Raw genomic sequence first — 19,916 nt, forward strand, 5'->3', positions numbered from 1 at the left:
CTGGTGGGAAGGTAAAATGGTACAGCCACTTTAGAAAACAGTCCCACAGTTCTTCAAACTCTAAACATAAAGTTATCAGAAAACCAAAAAACGGAAGCTAACTGCCAACGAGCTAATTCTGACTCACAGCAATCCTAAAGGACAGAGTAGAAGTGCCCCATAGGGTTTCCAAGGAGCCGCTAGTGGATTTGAACTGCCGACCTTTTGGTTAGCAGTCAAACTCTTAACCACTACATACCAGGGTTTCCATTGTTACTACACACACAAAAAAAATAACCAAACCTGTTGCCGTCGAGTGGATTTCAACTCACAGCGACCCTGTAGGACAGAGTGGAGCTGCCCCATAGGGTTTCCAAGGAGTGCCTGGTGGATTTGAACTGCTGACCTTTTGGTTAATAGCCAAGCTCTTAACCGCTACACCACCAAGGTTTCCAGAGGTACTATATGACCTAACAAATCCTAACAATTCCACTCTTAGATATATACCCAAAAGAAATGAACACATATATCCACACAAAATATTGTAAATGAATGTTCGTAGCAGCATTACTTGCAATGGTCAAAAGTGGACTTAACATAAATGTCTATCACCTGATGAATGGATAAACAAAATGTGATATATCCATACAATGGAATTTTTTCAGCAATAAAAGGAACTGATACATACTTTGGCATGTACGAACCATGAAAACATTAAGTGAAAGATGATAGTCACGAAAGATCACACAGTGTAGGATGCCATTTATATGAAATGTCCAGAATGGGTGAATCTAAAAGACAGAAAGTAAGTTAGCGCTTGTTTAGGGTATATGGGGGCGAGGAGGGGAGGCTTACATCTACTGGCAAACAAGGGTTCTTTCTTTAAAGGGGGGCAAAATGTTCTCAAATTAGACAGCGGTGATGGTTGCACAACCTTGTGAATATGTGAACATACTAAAAAAAAAATCTGCACTCTATACTTTAAATGGGTGGATTATACAGTATGTGAATTATACCTCCACAAAACTTAAAAAAAAAAGTTGCTCAAAAGATTTGACTTGACATTTCATCCAAGAGGACATTCAAATGGTCTCCAAACGCATGAAAAGACGGTCAATGTCTTTAGCCATCAGAGAGATACAAATCAGAAACACAATGAGATACCATTCCATTCCTACTAGAACGGTTAAAATAAAAAATAAATAAAATAACAAACGTTGGTGAGGATGTGGGAAATTGGAACCCCAATCCATTGCTGGTGGGAATGTAAAATGGTACAGCCCAAGTGCAAAACAGTGTGGCAGTTCCTCGAAAAACTAAAAATAGAACTATCATATGACCCAGCAATTCCACCCCTAGGTATATACCCAAAAGACATGAAAGCAGAGAGTCATACACCGACGCTCACTGCAGTACTGTTCACAAGAGCCAAAAGGCGGAAACAACCTAAATGCTCATCGACAGGTGAATGGATAAACAAAATGTGGTATATACATACAATGGACTATTACTCAGCCAGTAGGAGAAATGCAGTCTTGATAAATGCTACAATATGGATGCAACTTGAAGACATTAGGCTGAGTGAAATAAGTCAATCACAAAAGGACAAATATTGTACAACCTCACTGATATAAAAAGACAAGAAACGGCAAGTGTATAGAGACCAAAGTTTGTTACCAGAGGTGGGGTCGCTGTGAGTTGGAATCAACTCAACAGCAATGGGTTTGGATTTTTTACTAGGTTTGGGGGGTAGGGGGAGGTTATTGCTTATGGAGTACTGAGTTTTTGTTTACAGTGATGGAAAACCACACTGATTAAGAGTAGGGTGGCACAGCCAGTTATTGTTAAGTGCTGTCAACACGCTATACACTGGTAAAAAGTTGAACTGGTAAAAGTTGTGTGATAGATATACTTACAACAACAACAAAAATAGCTGCTGAGGCTGCTTATGTACAAATAAATACCTCATGGGATTTGGTTCCTTGGTTTTGAGGTTTAGGGTCATCATTTCATGGAACATCCCAGTTAATTGGCCTAATAACGTGTTCAGTGTTTCTGTTCTTCCTCCTAGTTCGCTGTATAGTGCCTGTGATCTTAAAAGCTTGCAAGCAGCCATCCAAGGCACAGTAACTGGTCTCTATACGACTGGATCAACAGAGGCAGAAGGGAGAGTCCGAAACGGGAGGAAGAAAAGGAATGTGTGGCTAACTGCCTCCATGAACAACTGTCTCCTCTGCCATGAGCCCAGAAGAACTGGATGGTGCTCCGCTACTATTACTGAACAATTTGATGAAAGATTCTATAGAAGAATCCTGATCAAAGGGGGAAAAATGCAGAACAAAATAGCAAATTCTCATAGAATCTGATTTTATGGAGCCATGGAGGCTGGATGAACCCCTGAAACTACTGCCCTAAGATTATTATTATTAGTATTATTAAAACTTAAACCAAAAAATACTCCCTGGAGTCTTCTTAAAACCTAACAATAATTTAGCTTAACTAGTAAAAAAAAAAAAAAAAAGTTAGCCTTCAGCATTATGCCCTTTTAACAACTATATGGGATCAAACTGACAACAGAAACTTGAAAGATTAGATGGGAAACTTAGGGGCAGTGAGTTTAAGTTGATGAGGGAGGAACAACTCCGAAAAGGAGGGTGAGGATGGTTGCATAAGTAATTAATGTCACTGAACGGTACAAGTAGAAACTACTGAATTGGTACATGGTTGCGTAAATTAAAAAAAAAACAGTTGCTGTCAAGCTGATCCCAACTCATGACAAGCCCATGTTTGTCACAGTAGAACTGTGCTCCACAGGGTTTTCCGTGGCTGATTTTTCAGTCGATTGCCTGGCTTTCTTCTGAGGTGTCTCTGTGGACTCAAACCTCCAGCTTTTCAGTTAGCAGCTGAGCACATTAACCATTTGCACCATCCAGAGACTCCATTAAAATATAGAAAATAGAAATAATCTTAGAGTGACATTTCTCTTACAAGTCACTAAAACAATAAGAACTTCATAAAGTTAAGATGTATTTTAAATGTTTCCTCTTCTAATGCTTTTAATAAGAAAGTAGCAATTCCCTTAACCTATTTTAAATAGATTCCATAACTGAACTACAGTTTATAAAATAAGTAGAGAGAAACCAAGCTATTTCCAAATCAGAAACAAACACTTCCAGCTGTAAATGGTAGTTAAATAAACATAAGTGATTGCAAATCCTGTGAAATCCAAACAGAGTGCACAAAAAATTCAGGAAAAAAAATTTAAGAAGATGAAGAGGAGGGAGGAGGGAGAAGCAAGCATGGGAAAATAAATATCATGTCAGAACAAAATCTGTATCGTATCAGTTTATAACATACAATAACCTCCAAAACGTGAGACCTCAAGTCTAAAGCACTGTAACTGCTGCTTTACAATGCTAACCACCCACAAGGGATAATTTTGCCGAGCTGGATTAAATAAATATAAGTCGAAATTACTAAAGCAACACCCACAAACAACACCAACAAATTATATGTGAAATATAATTCATGAGGTAGTTAAATAGCCTCAAAATATGTGCAGCTATCCTGGCACAATCACCAAAAATCAATGTGAAATCCTGTACTGTTTATAAGTTATAAAAGTAGTAATTCAGAGTCCTAGATAGCAATCAAAACTGATATCCAAGGTACTCACTCTACCCTCACCCCTCTACACAACTGCAATAACTAAAATCAACACTTTTTTTTAAATATCCATTCCAGATTGCCAACACAAAGTTTCAGTGAAAACGCATATTCACAAGGTACTCATACACTGCTAACGGCACAGACACTGACACATCTCGGCAATGCTTAAACCGAAGACCAGACCAACAACTCAGTGAACGCTCCAGTTCTAGGTGTATCCCCCAATCACCCACATATGCTTAAACTGAAGACCAGACCAAAAACTCAGTGAACGCTCCAGTTCTAGGTGTATCCCCCAATCACCCACATATGCTTAAACCGAAGACCAGACCAACAACTCAGTGAACACTCCAGTTCTAGGTGTATCCCCCAATCACCCACATATGCTTAAACCGAAGACCAGACCAACAACTCAGTGAACGCTCCAGTTCTAGGTGTATCCCCTAATCACCCACATATGCTTAAACCGAAGACCAGACCAACATCTCAGTGAACGCTCCAGTTCTAGGTGTATCCCCCAATCACCCACATATGCTTAAACCGAAGACCAGACCAACAACTCAGTGAACGCTCCAGTTCTAGGTGTATCCCCCAATCACCCACATATGCTTAAACCGAAGACCAGACCAACAACTCAGTGAACGCTCCAATTCTAGGTGTATCCCCTAATCACCCACATATGCTTAAACTGAAGACCAGACCAACAACTCAGTGAACGCTCCAGTTCTAGGTGTATCCCCCAAATCACCTACATATGCTTAATCTGAAGACCAGACCAACAACTCAGTGAACGCTCCAATTCTAGGTGTATCCCCTAATCACCCACATATGCTTAAACCGAAGACCAGACCAACAACTCAGTGAACGCTCCAATTCTAGGTGTATCCCCTAATCACCCACATATGCTTAAACTGAAGACCAGACCAACAACTCAGTGAACGCTCCAATTCTAGGTGTATCCCCTAATCACCCACATATGCTTAAACCGAAGACCAGACCAACAACTCAGTGAACGCTCCAATTCTAGGTGTATCCCCTAATCACCCACATATGCTTAAACTGAAGACCAGACCAACAACTCAGTGAACGCTCCAATTCTAAGTGTATCCCCTAATCACCCACATATGCTTAAACCGAAGACCAGACCAACATCTCAGTGAACGCTCCAATTCTAGGTGTATCCCCTAATCACCCACATATGCTTAAACTGAAGACCAGACCAACAACTCAGTGAACACTCCAGTTCTAGGTGTATCCCCCAAATCACCTACATATGATTAATCTGAAGATCAGACCAACAACTCAGTGAACGCTCCAATTCTAGGTGTATCCCCTAATCACCCACATATGCTTAAACCGAAGACCAGACCAACAACTCAGTGAACGCTCCAATTCTAGGTGTATCCCCTAATCACCCACATATGCTTAAACTGAAGACCAGACCAACAACTCAGTGAACACTCCAGTTCTAGGTGTATCCCCCAAATCACCTACATATGCTTAATCTGAAGACCAGACCAACAATTCAGTGAACATTCCAATTCTAGGTGTATCCCCCAATCACCTACATATGCTTAAGCTGAAGACCAGACCAACAACTCCGTGAACACTCCAATTCTAGGTGTATCCCCAAATCACCTACATATGCTTAAGCTGAAGACCAGACCAACAACTCAGTGAACACTCCAATTCTAGGTGTATCCCCCAATCACCTACATATGCTTAAGCTGAAGAGCAGACCAACAACTCCGTGAACACTCCAATTCTAGGTGTATCCCCCAATCACCTACATATGCTTAAGCTGAAGACCAGACCAACACATCAGTGAACACTCCAATTCTAGGTGTATCCCCCAATCACCTACATATGCTTAAGCTGAAGACCAGACCAACAACTCAGTGAACACTCCAATTCTAGGTGTATCCCCCAATCACCTACATATGCTTAAGCTGAAGACCAGACCAACAACTCCGTGAACGCTCCAATTCTAGGTGTATCCCCCCAATCACCTACATATGCTTAAACCGAAGACCAGACCAACAACTCAGTGAACATCCCAATTCTAGGTGTATCCCCCAATCACCTACATACGCTTAAGCTGAAGACCAGACCAACAACTCAGTGAACACTCCAATTCTAGGTGTAACCCCCAATCACCTATATATGCTTAAGCTGAAGACCAGTCCAACAACTCAGTGAACACTCCAGTTCTAGGTGTATCCCCCCAATCACCTACATATGCTTAAGCTGAAGACCAGACCAACAACTCAGTGAACATCCCAATTCTAGGTGTATCCCCCAATCACCTACATACGCTTAAGCTGAAGACCAGACCAACAACTCAGTGAACACTCCAATTCTAGGTGTAACCCCCAATCACCTATATATGCTTAAGCTGAAGACCAGTCCAACAATTCAGTGAACACTCCAGTTCTAGGTGTATCCCCCCAATCACCTACATATGCTTAAGCTGAAGACCAGACCAACAACTCAGTGAACACTCCAATTCTAGGTATATCCCCCAATCAGCTACATATGCTTAAGCTGAAGACCAGTCCAACAACTCAGTGAACACTCCAATTCTAGGTGTATCCCCCAAATCACCTACATATGCAAAGTATGTCCCGTGAACTATTGTTTACTGATTGACGACAAGATATGTACACAAACTGAGAGGAGGTATTTAGGGACTTTCGCAGCAATTTGGCAGAATAATTTTTATTTTAAAAATCAGGGCTTATATTTTGTATGTCTTTTTTAATTTCATTTTTCTATTAATTTATTTTATTGCATTTTACGAAAGTATTAATACACAACAGATTGGAAACAAACAAAAATCACCCAGTCCTCCACCACAAATTGTCTGGGAGGCACTGCCCTAAAGCAATTCTATAATACATGCACAAGAATACTTGTACAAAAGTGTTCACTAAGCAATCTTTTCAGTAGTACGCTGAAAACAACATAAATGCTCAGCAAGGAGAGAATGAAACATTCAAAAACAATAAAAACCAAGCTAATTTGCATGACTCAGCATGGATGACTCTCAAAAATCACTGATACGTGACACCGTACAGCAGCGATGCGAGAGTATAGGCATGCACCCACGGTACCCAGGGAAAGCACAGAAAGGCCATCAGTTCAGGACAGGCCTGCCTCTGAGGAAAGAGGACCCAAGCCAAACCAAACCTGCTGCTATTGAGAAATTCTGACTCATGGTGACCCCATGTGTTACAGAGTAGAATTGCTCCACAGTCTCTTCTTGGCTGTAATCTTTATGGAAGCACATCACCAGGCCTTTTCTTCCTTGGCATCACTAGATAGATTTCAACCAACCTTTAGGTTAGCAGTTGAGTGCAAAACCTTTTTCACCACCCAAGGATCTCAAGGAAAGAGGAAAGAGAAGCTAACTGGGAAGAGCTAGACACAGGGTTAATTGTTTATAAGGTAGTCTTTCTATTAAAAACAGAAGATATGTTTCCAAAAGGTCAAAAATGTTAAGATCTGAGAGAGTTAGGTAGAGGGTACATGAGTGTTGGTTATATCATTCTCTAATACTCATCTGTATGTTAGAAATATTTCCTTTATAAACACCAAAAACAAAATAAAATAAAGAGAAAAATGATAATAAATTTGTAGTAAGTGTTACTAAAATCAGAGTAAGAGAGTAACTATAATGGAATAACAGAAGAGGTCTAACTCGGATAGCGGAATCAGGGCATACCTCTCTGAGAAAGTAACATTTACATTGAGAAGTGAAGGATCCCTAGGGATTGGCCAAACTAGGAGAGAGTCCCAGACAGCAAGAACAGCAAGTATAAAGGCACTGAGGCCAACTGAAAGGAGTGAAGACAGCAAGCACCCTGCCAGCTCCCAGCAAGCTGTGGCAAGAAGAGTTGTCAACGAGGCTGAAGTCATTAAAAGATTTTAAAAGCATGGAAGTGACACAATGCAATTCAGGTTTTAGAAAGATCCCTCTGATTGTTTCCTTGGTGAAGAGTATCCAAATCAAACCAAACTCACTGCCAGTCAATGCCAATTTGTACCGACCTACTGTACAGAGTAGAACTCCCCCATAGGGTTTCCAAGGCAGTAAATCTTTACAGAAGCAGACTGTCACATCTTTCTCCCACGGAGCAGCTGGTGGGTTCAAACCACTGACCTTTCGGTTAGCAGCTGAGAGCTTTAGCCACTGCACCACCAGGACTCCCTGGTAAAGGTTACAGGGGGTAAAAAGTGAAAATCAGAAACACTGGTATAAGGGTCCAGGCAAGAGATAAAGGCCAGCAGTCATTTGATGCAATGTAGTTCTAGTCTGTCCTATAGGGTCGCTATGAGTCGGAATCGACTCGACGGCAGTGGGTGGGTGGGTATATAGAAAACTAAGACTTGCCTCAAGTTACATTTTCAACATAAAACAAACAGGACTTAGTGACAGTTGGGATAGGGGGAGGATGGCGGAGGGAGGCAAAATGTCAAAAAAATGGGTAAATGTACATGAAATGGACAAATTCTTAGAAGCACACAACCAACCCAAACTCACTCAAGAAAAAACAGAAAATCTCAACAGACCATAACAAGTGAACCTTCCAAAAAAAAAAAAAAATTATAACCAATGACATGGAACAATTTGTACAAAAATTGTTAAATGGGAAACTAATTTCCTATGTACACTTTCACCTAAAACACAATATTCAAAAAAATAAAACTACAGGCCAATATCTCTTATGAATACAGATGCAAAAATCCTCAAGAAAATACTAACAAAATCCAACAACATATTAAAAGTCATATACCTTGACCAAGTGGGACTTATTCCAGAATACCGGGATGGTTCAACACTAGAAAATCAATCAACATAAACACCACATCAACAGAGCAAAGGAAAAGAACTACATGACCATCTCTATGGGCACAGAAAAAACATTTGATAAAATCCAACACCCATTCCTGATGAAAACCCTCAAGAAGACTGGAATAGAAGGGAAATTCCTCATTATGATTCAGGGCATATATGAAAAGCCAACATTATATTTAATGGAAAAAGACTAAGAGATTTCCCGCTTGAAATCAGAAACAAGGGTGCCCACTCTCACCACTGTACTCGATACTGTATTACATGCCCTTACTAGAGCAATAAGACAAGAAAATAAAATATATCCAGATAGGAAAAGAAGTGAAATTATCTCTACTTACAGATGACATGATCCTATATACAGAAAACCCCAAAGAGTTCTCAAGAAAACTTCCACAGCTAAGAGAGAAATTTAGCAAGGTTTCAGGGTACAAGATCAACAAACAAAAATTGCTTAGGCTTCTATACACCAACAATGAGAAGTCTGAATGGGAAACTAAGGGAAAAGTTCCATTTAAAATAGAAATCTAAGAGAGTGAAATACCTATGAATAAATTTAACCAGGGATATAAAAGGACTATACAGTGAAAATTATGAAACACTGCTGAAAGTGATTAAAGAAGATTTAAACAAATGGCAAGATGTTCCTTGTTCATGGACTGGATTAGAAAACTTAATACTGTTAAGATACCATTATTATTCAAAGCAATCTACAGATTCAACAAAATCCCGATGGAAATTCCAACAGCCTTCTTTACAGAAATAAAAAAAACCCATCCTCAACTTTATATGGAATGGCAAGAGCCTCGAATAGCTAAAGCAATGCTGAAAGAGAAGAACAAAGTACTTGAACTCACACCTCCTGTTTTTAAAACATACTATATACTACAGTAAGGCAAACAGCCTGATATTGATAAACAACAGAAACAGACCAATGGAATAGAATTAAGAGTTCAGAAATAAACCCACATGCCTACGGTCAACTGATTTTTGACGAGGGTGTTAAATCCATTCCATGGAGAAAGAAGAGTCTCTTCAATAAATGGTGTTAGGAAAACCGGACTTCCACATGCAGAAAAATGAAACAGGATCCATACACAAAAACAAACTCAAAATGGATTAAGGACCTAAATGTGAAAACTAAAATCATAAAATTCTTAGAAGAAAATGCAGGGGCAATGTTGTCAGGCCTAGCTTTTAATGGATTACCCAATATAATAGCAAAGGCACTAACAGCAAAAGACAAAATAAATGAGACCTCATAAAATTAAAAATATTTGTTCATCAAAAGACTTTACCAAGAAAGTAAAAGGACAAATCACCAACAGGAAGAATATCTCCAGAAACCATATACTGAATAAGAATCAATAACCAAAATATATATAAAACTTCAGCAACTTAACAACAAAAAGACAAATAACCCAATAATAAATTGGGCAAAGGACTTGAATAAACATTTCACCCAAGAAGACATTCAAATGGCCACCAAACACATGAAAAGATGTTAAATGTCATTAGCCATCAGAGATGCAAATCTAAACCACAATGAGATACCATTTCACTCCCACTAAGATGGGTAAGATTACGAAAAAAAGAATATAACAAATGTTGGCAAGGATGTGGGGATATTGGAACCCTTATCCTCTGCTGTTGAGAAAACAGTGTGGTGGTTCCTAAAAAAATTAAACACAGAACTAACTACCATATAACCCAGCCATTTCACTTCTAGGTGTATACCCAAAAGACTTGAAAGCAGAGACTCAGAGATTTGTACACCAATGTCATTGCAGCACTATTCCCAACAGCCAAAAGGCGGAAGCAAATAAATGCCCAAAAACAAAACCAAACCCAGTGCCGTCGAGTCGATTCCGACTCATAGCAACCCTATAGGACAGAGTAGAACTGCCCCACAGAGTTTCCAAGGAGCGCCTGGTGGATTTGAAGTGCCAACCCTTTGGTTAGCAGCCGTAGCACTTAACCGCTATGCCGCCAGGGTTTCCAATAAATGCTCGTCAACAGGTAAATGGATAAACAAAATGAGGCACATACATACAATGAAATACCACCCAGCCAGTAAGAGAAAAGAAATCTTGGAACATGCTACAATATGGATGGAGTTTGAAGCCATTAAGCTGAGTGAAATAAGTTAATCACAAAAGGACAAATATTGTACGACTTCACTTATATAAAAAGACAAGAAAAGGCAAACGTATAGAAACCAAAGTTTCTTAATGGTTACCAGGGGCAGGAGGAAGGAGGAAAGAGGGGACTTATTGCTTATGGATCACTGAGTTTGGGTTTAGAGTGATGGAAAAATTGCACTGATTCCGGATAGAGTTGTACAACCAATTAATGTAATTGCTGTCAATAAGTTGTACACCTATAAAAAGCTGAATTGGCAAAGGTTGTGTGATTAGATACATTTACAACAACGACAAAAAAAAAGAAAGAGTAGCTGCTGAGGCTGCTTATGTACAGCCGAACACCTCAGGGGATTTGGTTCCTTGGTTTGGAGATTTAGGGTCATGGTTTCATGGGACATCCCAGTTAATTGGCCTAATAAGGTGTTGGTTTATTTGTTTGAAACAGACAACCTTGCTCGACCATGACTGTTCTAGTACAGACATACTTATTTCTCAATGCAAAGCCCCCTTCATGAATATTCATCCTTTTAATCCCACCAAGTACACTTTAACCCTAAAGAAAAGTAATACTCAGAAAAATAAAGTTCATCTTTTCATCAAATAGGGATTCAACTGGAATAAGGCTACCGAACAATTAATGAAACACTGAGAAAAATAAAGTGTTACCATCACATCTATGTAGGCTGGTAGAGTAAGGTTTTTAAGAATGGGTGGATTTATGAAACAAAAGCAACAGAAGAAAAACTTCTTTAGATTTTTAGTTAAACAAAGCTTCTCTTTTTTTTTTTTTTTTAACTTTCTCCAGACTATCTATTAGAGGTTTAAAAGAATAAAATGGTTATTTTAACTTACCACTCCACTGGAATTATTTATTCCATTCATATTAATTTTTGTTACAAATCTAACTGATGGAGGAGCTTCTGGATATTTAGGTCCACATTCTACTTTCAGGCTATATATTCTGTTTTCATAATTTGTCTGAAAGGCAAAAAAAAAAAAAAGACAATCCAAATTACAATACCTAAAATAATAATATCAAGTGATAATAAAGAGGAAATGTACAATATGAATGCACTTGATATGAATGTGTGAACAATGAAGAATTCACTGCTCTCCATTCAAGTGTACTTGACCTATATGGTTAGAAAAAACTGCACCAAGCATACTTAAAAGTAGGGATTTTATAAAATTAAAATAATTCTACAAAGTACTACCCATATCATCAGAACTTTTTGGGGAGTACAATGCATATAATTAATGAGAAGGCAAAACAAAACACTTAAATTCACATTTGGCTAAAAAGGTTATACTGTGATGGGGGACTACTCGATTTGTGTCACTTCTGTAAAAGGATCTGGTTTGCCTAGGACAGTCCTGTTTGTTCCTACTGTGCCAGTAAGTGTTAATTATTAATAGTGCCCCTTACAATCTCAAATGGTGGGATGATAAATTATATTTCTGCCCTACTTACATAGCAATCGATACCTTCTAGAAAAAGGAAACGCATCATATTATACCATCTTCCAGCAATACAACATAATTATTTCATGTCTCTTACTTATATTTATCTTGTATTGCTGTTTTTTATTTTAAATACAGTGTCTTAACCATAAAGTCTAATTACCAACATATTAAAAAACAGCTATTTTAAGGCTACCAGACTTAAAGCTACTAGATTATTCGTGTTGTGTGCCATCAAGTTGATTCTCACTCAGCACAACCCTATATGACAGAGTAGAACTGCCCCATAGGGTTTCCTAGGCTGTCATCTTTATGGGAGCAGATCACCAGATCTTTTCTTCCACAAAGTTGCTGGACAGGTTCAAACCACCGACCTTTCAGTTAGCAGCCAAGCGCTTTGCCACTGTGCCACCAGCTTAGGCCCGAGCCAGGCAGAAGTCCAATCTATGGTCTTATGATTCATAGATAAACGCATTACCTATTGTACCACTGGCCCCTGGCTTTCATTTCGCTTTTCTTCATTTGGCTGCTTATTAGTGTACCATTAAAATAGTAAAGTGAAAAATAAATCAAAATGACAAATTTAATACCTGCTGCTTCCTGTATAAAACTGAGGGGGAATACATGGTTCCATATGAATGGAGCTTGAAGACATTAAGCTGAGTGAAGGACGTCAATCACAGAAGGACAAATATTGTATGACCTCACTCATATAAAGATCAGAAAAGGCAAACGTACAGAAACCAAAGTTTCTTAGTGGGTTACCAGGGCTGGGAGGGAGGGAGAAAGGGGAGATTATTACTTATGAAGTACTGAGTTTCAGTTAACAACTTAAGGGTAGAATTGCACAACCAAATATTCTAACTGCTATCGGTAAACTGAACACCTTGAAAAAGTTGAATCAATCAAAGTGTGAGATAGATACATTTAAAACAATAACAACAACAAAAAGAGTAGCTGCTGAGGCTGCTTATGTACAACTAAATGCCTCATGGGGTCTGGCTCCTTGGTTTGGAGGTTTCGGGTACTGGTATCATGGGACATCTCAGTTAGCTGGACTAACAGCGTGTTTGGGTGCTTCTGTTCTACCTCCTAGTTCACTGCATAATGTCTGAGTCTTAAAAGCTTGCAAGTGGCCAACCTAGGCATAAGAATTGTTCTCTGTTCACCTGGAGCAACAAAGGAAGAAGGAGAGTCAGGAATAGGAGAAGGAAACAGAACACGTGGCTAACTGCCTCCATGAACAACTGCCTTCTTTGCCATAAGACCAGAAAAACTGGATGGTGCTCAGTTACCATTACTGAATATTTTGATCAAAGATTCTATAGAAGAATCCTGATCAAAAAGGAGAAAACGCAGAACAGAATTACAAATTCTCATGGAATCCAGATTTTCTGGAGCTGTGGAGGCTGAATGAACCCATGAAACTACTGCCCTGAGATAATCTTTAAACTAATCCCCTGAAGTCTTCTTAAAACCAGGCTAGTTTAGCTTAACTAGCAAAGAATGTTTGCCTTGAGCATTATGCTCTTTTAAGAACTATCTATACGGGATCAAATTGGTAACAGTAAGTCAAAAGAATAGATAGGATCCTTAAGGGGCAGTAAGATTAGGTTAATGGGAGAGGAACAACTCATAAAAAGAGGACGAGAATGGTCACACAACTCCAAGAATGTCATCAACATCACTGAATTGTACATGTAGAAACTGTTGAACAAGTGTATGTTTTGCTGTGCATGTTCTCAACAACAAATAATAATAATTATCAAAAAAAAAAAAAGAGGGGAAAAGAAGCTAAATCAACTATCTACAGGTTTTGTTTACCAAAAGTGATGCACAGCTCTCTTTCCCATAAATAAGAGCTAACCCCCAAGAGAGGTCAGATTTGGGATGTTAATGTAATCAACAGTCTTGTACATGTATTATTAAATATGTCAACATTTTAAAAAAGAGCTGTATAAAATTCATCCAACTTTAGTAACAAATATTAACAAAATGCCCAGTATTTTGAATATGTTATTAAAAAGAAAGGGGGGGCTAAATCAGACAGATGTGAAGAAATCATCTATTTACACATAGAAACTGCTGAATTGGTGTGCTTTGCTGTGTATATTTTCACTGAAAAAAAATCATGTACCATGTATGTATGCAAATAACGCAAGCCTTCTAGGTTTGTTTGCCAACCACGCCCCCCTACAAGGTATTTTTGTAGGTGCCCTATGCTATATTTTTTTATAGCTGCATGTAAAAAAAAGCTGGTATAGTGGCAATTACGAAAATACCTCACAGAGGCAGGGCACAGCTTGCAAACAAATGAAGAAGGTATGCATTATCTGCATAAAAATTCGGTAGTCTCGTGGTTCTCCAATATGGATACACATGAGAATCGCTGGAGAACTTGCATTAAAGTTACATAAAAATTTTTAAAAAAAGTCTGCTAACCCTGAAGGAATCCTGAAATGTTAAAAATATTCAAAGTACGTGAAACGACCAAACCTCTCAGACGTAGTTGACGGCAGTGGAAACTGGTGCAGCCACTTTGGAAAAGATCTGGCATTTTCATATAAACATGCATACCCCTACCCTATGATGCAGCATTTCCACACGACTACCCGATAGAAATGAGAACAGATGTTCACATGAAGACTTGTACGAGAATGTTCGCAGCAGCTTTATTTCTAATAGTCAAAAACTAGAAAAAAATCTAAATGTCCACAAACAGAATTGATAAAAACATTATGTATATTCATACAGTAGACAACTACTCAGCAAAAAAACAAATTACTAATAAATATAACAACCCAGCTGAACCCTGACACTGTGCTAAGCAAAAGCAGCAGGACCAGAAGCATACAAGCTCCCACTGATAGGAAGCTCTGCACCAGGGACAGCAAATCTATGGTGCAAAAACAAGTGGTTGCGGTGAGGTGGGGAATGAGAAAGGATACACTGAACTTGCTGTGATGATGGGAATGCTCCCTATCTTGACAGGCGTATCGGTAGCAACTCAGAATAAGATCTGTATGTTTCACTATATGTAAATTATAACACAATTCTTTTTTTAAGTTAAAACAAAAATCTGCAAGCTAGCATACTGATCTAATTCACTGCTTAGAGTAAACAGCAAACTTTTGACATTTTTGATTAGTTTTAGGACTCTAAACTTTAAATTAACAGCCAGGTCTTTCTGCTTTCTACAAAAAATAAAAACAAATAAAATAGAAAGGAGAGTAGTAAAAAGGAGCTAATATTTACTAATATCTGCTATAACCTGGCACTCTCCTACTATCTAATCATTATTTCATTTAATTCTCACACCTTCTAAAGATGGGCACAGTACCTCCATGTACACATGAGGAAACCTGGAAAAGTTGCTAAATCTCTAATGCTCAGAAAATTTAACCTATAAACACGTGGAAAAACAAAATTGCTAACCATATAAATCCAAATAAATACTGGAATAAGATTTAAAAAAAAAAAAGCAGGGAGCTTAATTAGTTATGTACAAAAATAAACAAAACTAAATCCATGTAACACTATGTATATTAAGGTAGGAGTTTTCCTATTGTCCTGGCTGGATGTAGAAACCTACAGCTGGGATCAAAGTAACCCTAAAATATCCCATCTTGTGAACACAGAGACCTACTGGGGTCAGAGGCTAACCCCTGCAGCACTACTAACAGGCACTTGAACCAGCGCTGCACCCACCCAGGCCTCAGTGAAGGAGAGCTGGAGAGAGGGTTGCACAGGAGAGTAATGGAATGGTGACTAGAAGCTGGCCTAGGGAAGAACACTGGGCATCTTCCCAACACCCAAAGGCAGTGAGACAGGTACTTCTCCACCCCGAGCCACGGAGGCCAGAAGGCCTACTGCAAGATAAAGTTGCGAAGGCAGGAGCACTGTTCATCTGCCCTGTACCTCCCTGAGCAGGAAAAGGAAGGGGAGAAGTAAGTCTGAAGGAGAGAGAAGAGCAGTGGAGCAGAGCCCTAGACGGAAGCGCCCTGCAGTCCAGTGATACTGGGAAAGGCAGCTGGCCTGGGTAGTCCCACTGGGGACTAGACTACATCTGGGGACTATACTATGGAACAGCCCTCAGGCCCCTGAAGAGCTCACACACCAGCCTCAAGGCATTCTTAAGATACAGTCCACTAGAGGCAATGACTGGAGAAAAACTAAATAATTTCTAACTTATAATACCACCAACTTCAGACTGCTAAATCCTCAAACCATCCATTAAATCAGAATGTTCATAAATTATAAACATTTGTTACCAAACAGGCCACGGTAATGTTCACAGGCTGTGAAAATGAAGGCTTATATTACAAATACCAAATTAATAACACATCAAGGGTTCTAACAATCAATACTTTATTTCCTTCCTAAAATGTCTTATGGAAAAATCAAGAGTGGCATAGGGAAGGGGAATTATTACGTAGTTTAGTAGTATGCATGAATTTTTCAAAGCAATACCTGAAAATATCATAAAACACATGCTAATTTCTCCTCTCTGGTTAACATAGCTAATCATCTGACCCATTTTTTCTTTTGTAATAATCAAGAGGAAATATAAATTCTGTTCAACAACAAAACAGTTGAAATGCTCTCATGATAAGGTAGCAACCTATATACAAAATCAAAGATTAAAAAAACTTCAAATGCATGTTCTTTTCGGTGAGTCAACAATAGGGCATAGCACATACTTTAAACAAGAACTGCAAGGGGTGCAGCACATGGAACCTTTAAGCAAGGAATGCAATGGAGTAAAAAAATTCCCACTCTAGAAAACGATTAGAGTAAAAGGAAAACTTCATAAACTTGGCAAAGGCCTAAGGATAAAGCACAATGGTCCCATTGCCCGAGCAATACTGGAAGTTATATAAGAATTACAGACTTTTCATTGATTTTATAAATGAAGAAATTGAGGCCTAAAGCATTTACGTGGCATGTCAAGTGTCAGAGAGCAAATACAAACATGCATGCAATACACACCAACTTAGAAACTTTCAGCTACATACGAGTGGACTAGTAACACGTTACATGAAAACAGGCTACCTGCTCTTCCCAAATATCTCCTTCACTTCCTCACCTTTCTCCTCTCTAGCTGGAATGTTCTCCATTCCATCTCTATCTTCTGAAATCCTACAAGGCCTTTGCAGCTTATACCAAATCCAACTTCCTCCACTATAGAGCTTTCCTCAATTATTCCAACAAGAAGAAACATATTCTAAAGCCCCATGGTGAATTTCGCCATATTAAATTTAGTCATTTATATATATGCAAAAGATCGATAGCTACCATCCTATCAATCTCTTCCCCCAATCCTCCAGATAAAATCAAGCATTATACCCTGTACACATGAAGCAGCAATAAAAACAAAGAAAATAAAAAGGAATTATTTCAGTTAGACATTATTATAACTATTTATTTTAATAGCGATATTATAAAATAAACTACTCCAAAATTACAATAAACATTAATAGAAAAAATAAATACAATTTATCGCACTGACCCTTGGTGGCCCAATGATCATGCCTGTCCACCTTGTAAGTGTCATGTCTTCGTCATCTTCAAGGCCCCAGCTCACCGTACCATCACCTACTCCTTTTTGTCCTTCTTCAAGTTCTTCCAACAAGCGAAAATTACGAGGAACTTTAACTCCTATACAAGACAATGTCAACATAAATGTAAAAAGCTCAAAATTATAAAAGCTACGCATATTCAATTTGTTTTTTCCAAATTTAATTTTCCCCAAAAATTCCCTTTAAAAAACATTCTGTTCTAGAAAATGCCAAATCTGAAAACTGCTCAAAATGAAAGCGCTGAAGAAAGTACTAGACCAAACATTAACAGCAGCACTGAAAATGTATATAAATTCCTAATGAATCGATTTTATACTGACACAAAGCAATCACAAAGAAAAATCTGGAAAGTGAATATTGTCTCTAACTGAGGTCTCTGTTCCTGCATCAAATAAATAGACATAATCAGAAAGTTCATAAGACCTAAATTTCATTAACTTATACCTATAATAATTTTCTTAAAGAAAGTTATGTTCCATCTTAGAAAACACAAAAAGGTACTGCTTTCTAGAATGCTGAAGAGTCCCAGCCAGTCTCCCTTCCCCCTTCTCCTTCCTTGGCTCTCATGCTCATCCCTTACCCATGGGGTCCTACCTCTCCCAGGTCAGCACCACTACATAACCATCACTTGGGGGGTTCTTTGACTTGAGAACAATTTTCCTTACATTCCTAACAGTTTCCTAGGATACTTCCTTCACCTCCTTGCCTAATCTAGCAAATTTTTCACACTCCATTAACCTTTCTTATGCCTCGACTCCATTTCTTGGATGTTTCTATCCTTTTAAAAAAAGAAAACCCGTTGCCATCAACTCCATTCCAACTCATAGCGACCCTATAGGTCAGAGTAGTACTGCCCCATAGGGTTTCCGAGGAGCAGCTGGTGGATTCAAATTGCTGACTTTTTGGTTGGCAGCTGAACTCTTAACCACTGCACCATCAGAGGTACTTCTACCCTTTAGACTTCATCATTTTTCACTCAGTTTCTAAAATCTTAACATAAAAATCTCTCTCTACCTAGATTCTTCTATCCTTTCACAGTTCCACTCCTTCATTCTCACTGAACCTTAATCTTTGCCATACTTTTGACCTATAACCCCTTGACTTAAACCACAATTCTTCCCAATTTATTATAATCTTTCATAGGATTACTGGCCTGGACTCTCTACAAAAGGACGGACTCTGTGGTCTTCCACGTTCTCAACAGCATCTAACACTGAACATCATCCAAGCCCACCACAATACTCCTATAAAAAATATGTACATACCCTCAGAATCCTTCTCTCCCCACCACCCCTCACACACACACACACAAAGAAGCTAAAATAAAAAGTTATATCTCCTTAACAATAACTGTCATTTTGTGTAATTTCTCTATCCTACTGAATCCAACACATCCCATTTACTTATTCACAGTAATCCTTCTATATAATGAAAATCCAGTAGGTCCTATAATAAACAAAAAAAATTAAAACCACCTACTTTATATACTGTGCTTTGAAAAAACGCTTGAAAATCTTGGGCCACAGAAATGTAGGACTATTATAAATCACAATAACGGGAACCGCCATTACTACAGCTATTATGATTATTAATAACCATTTGTTTAACACACATTGTATGCCATTTGAAATAAGTTATCCCATTTAATTCTAAAAACAGCCGTTTTACAGTTGTAAAAATGAAGTTTGGAGAAGTTTGTGATCTACCCAAGTTCATACAGCTGTAAGTGGCAGATCCAGCATTAAAATTTAGTTTTTAGCCCAAAGTCACTCTTCCTTAAAGTCTAAGTTACACAGCACTACATGCCATGTAGGCAGCACATCCTGGGTCTGACAACCCAGAGCTAGGAATCAGACTACCTGAGTTTATCGCCCAGTTCTGCTGCCCACCTGATATATGACCCTAAAACCCAGTCTTCTCATCTCTAAAACTGCAACATCAATGGTTTCTACTTCATGGAATTATTGTGAAAATTAAGCAAGGCAATCCATCTTGTTGTTAGGTGCCATCAAGTCAGTTCCAACTCACAGATACCTTATGTACAAAAGGACAAAATACGTCCTGGTCCTGTGCCATCCTCACAATCACTATGTTTGAGCCCATTGTTCAGTCCAACTCATTAAGAGTCTTCCTCTTTTTTTCTGACCCTCTACTTTACCTAGCATGATGTCCTTTTCCAGGGACCGGTCCCTCCTGGTAACACGTCTGAAGTATGAAGTACATAAGATG

At 38.6% G+C, this 19,916-nt stretch overlaps 1 protein-coding gene across 3 annotated transcripts in view; it reads right to left on the reverse strand.

Annotated features, from left to right (window-relative positions):
- The window catches only part of UBE2V2 (ubiquitin conjugating enzyme E2 V2), a 64,682-nt gene that overhangs the window by 9,793 nt on the left and 34,973 nt on the right, over positions 1 to 19,916 (reverse strand). The window contains exons 2-4 of one of the 3 annotated variants that reach the window (XM_064267695.1): positions 17,618 to 17,766; positions 11,500 to 11,625; positions 668 to 770 (exon numbers count right to left, since the gene is read on the reverse strand). In XM_064267695.1, coding sequence (XP_064123765.1) covers positions 668 to 770; positions 11,500 to 11,625; positions 17,618 to 17,766 — 378 coding nt within the window. The remainder of the gene's footprint in view (positions 1 to 667; positions 771 to 11,499; positions 11,626 to 17,617; positions 17,767 to 19,916) is intronic. The other 2 variants (XM_010588307.3, XM_064267696.1) reach the window with 2 other exon arrangements.

This window comes from Loxodonta africana, chromosome 14, assembly GCF_030014295.1.
Source record: "Loxodonta africana isolate mLoxAfr1 chromosome 14, mLoxAfr1.hap2, whole genome shotgun sequence".
NCBI classification, from domain to species: domain Eukaryota; kingdom Metazoa; phylum Chordata; class Mammalia; order Proboscidea; family Elephantidae; genus Loxodonta; species Loxodonta africana.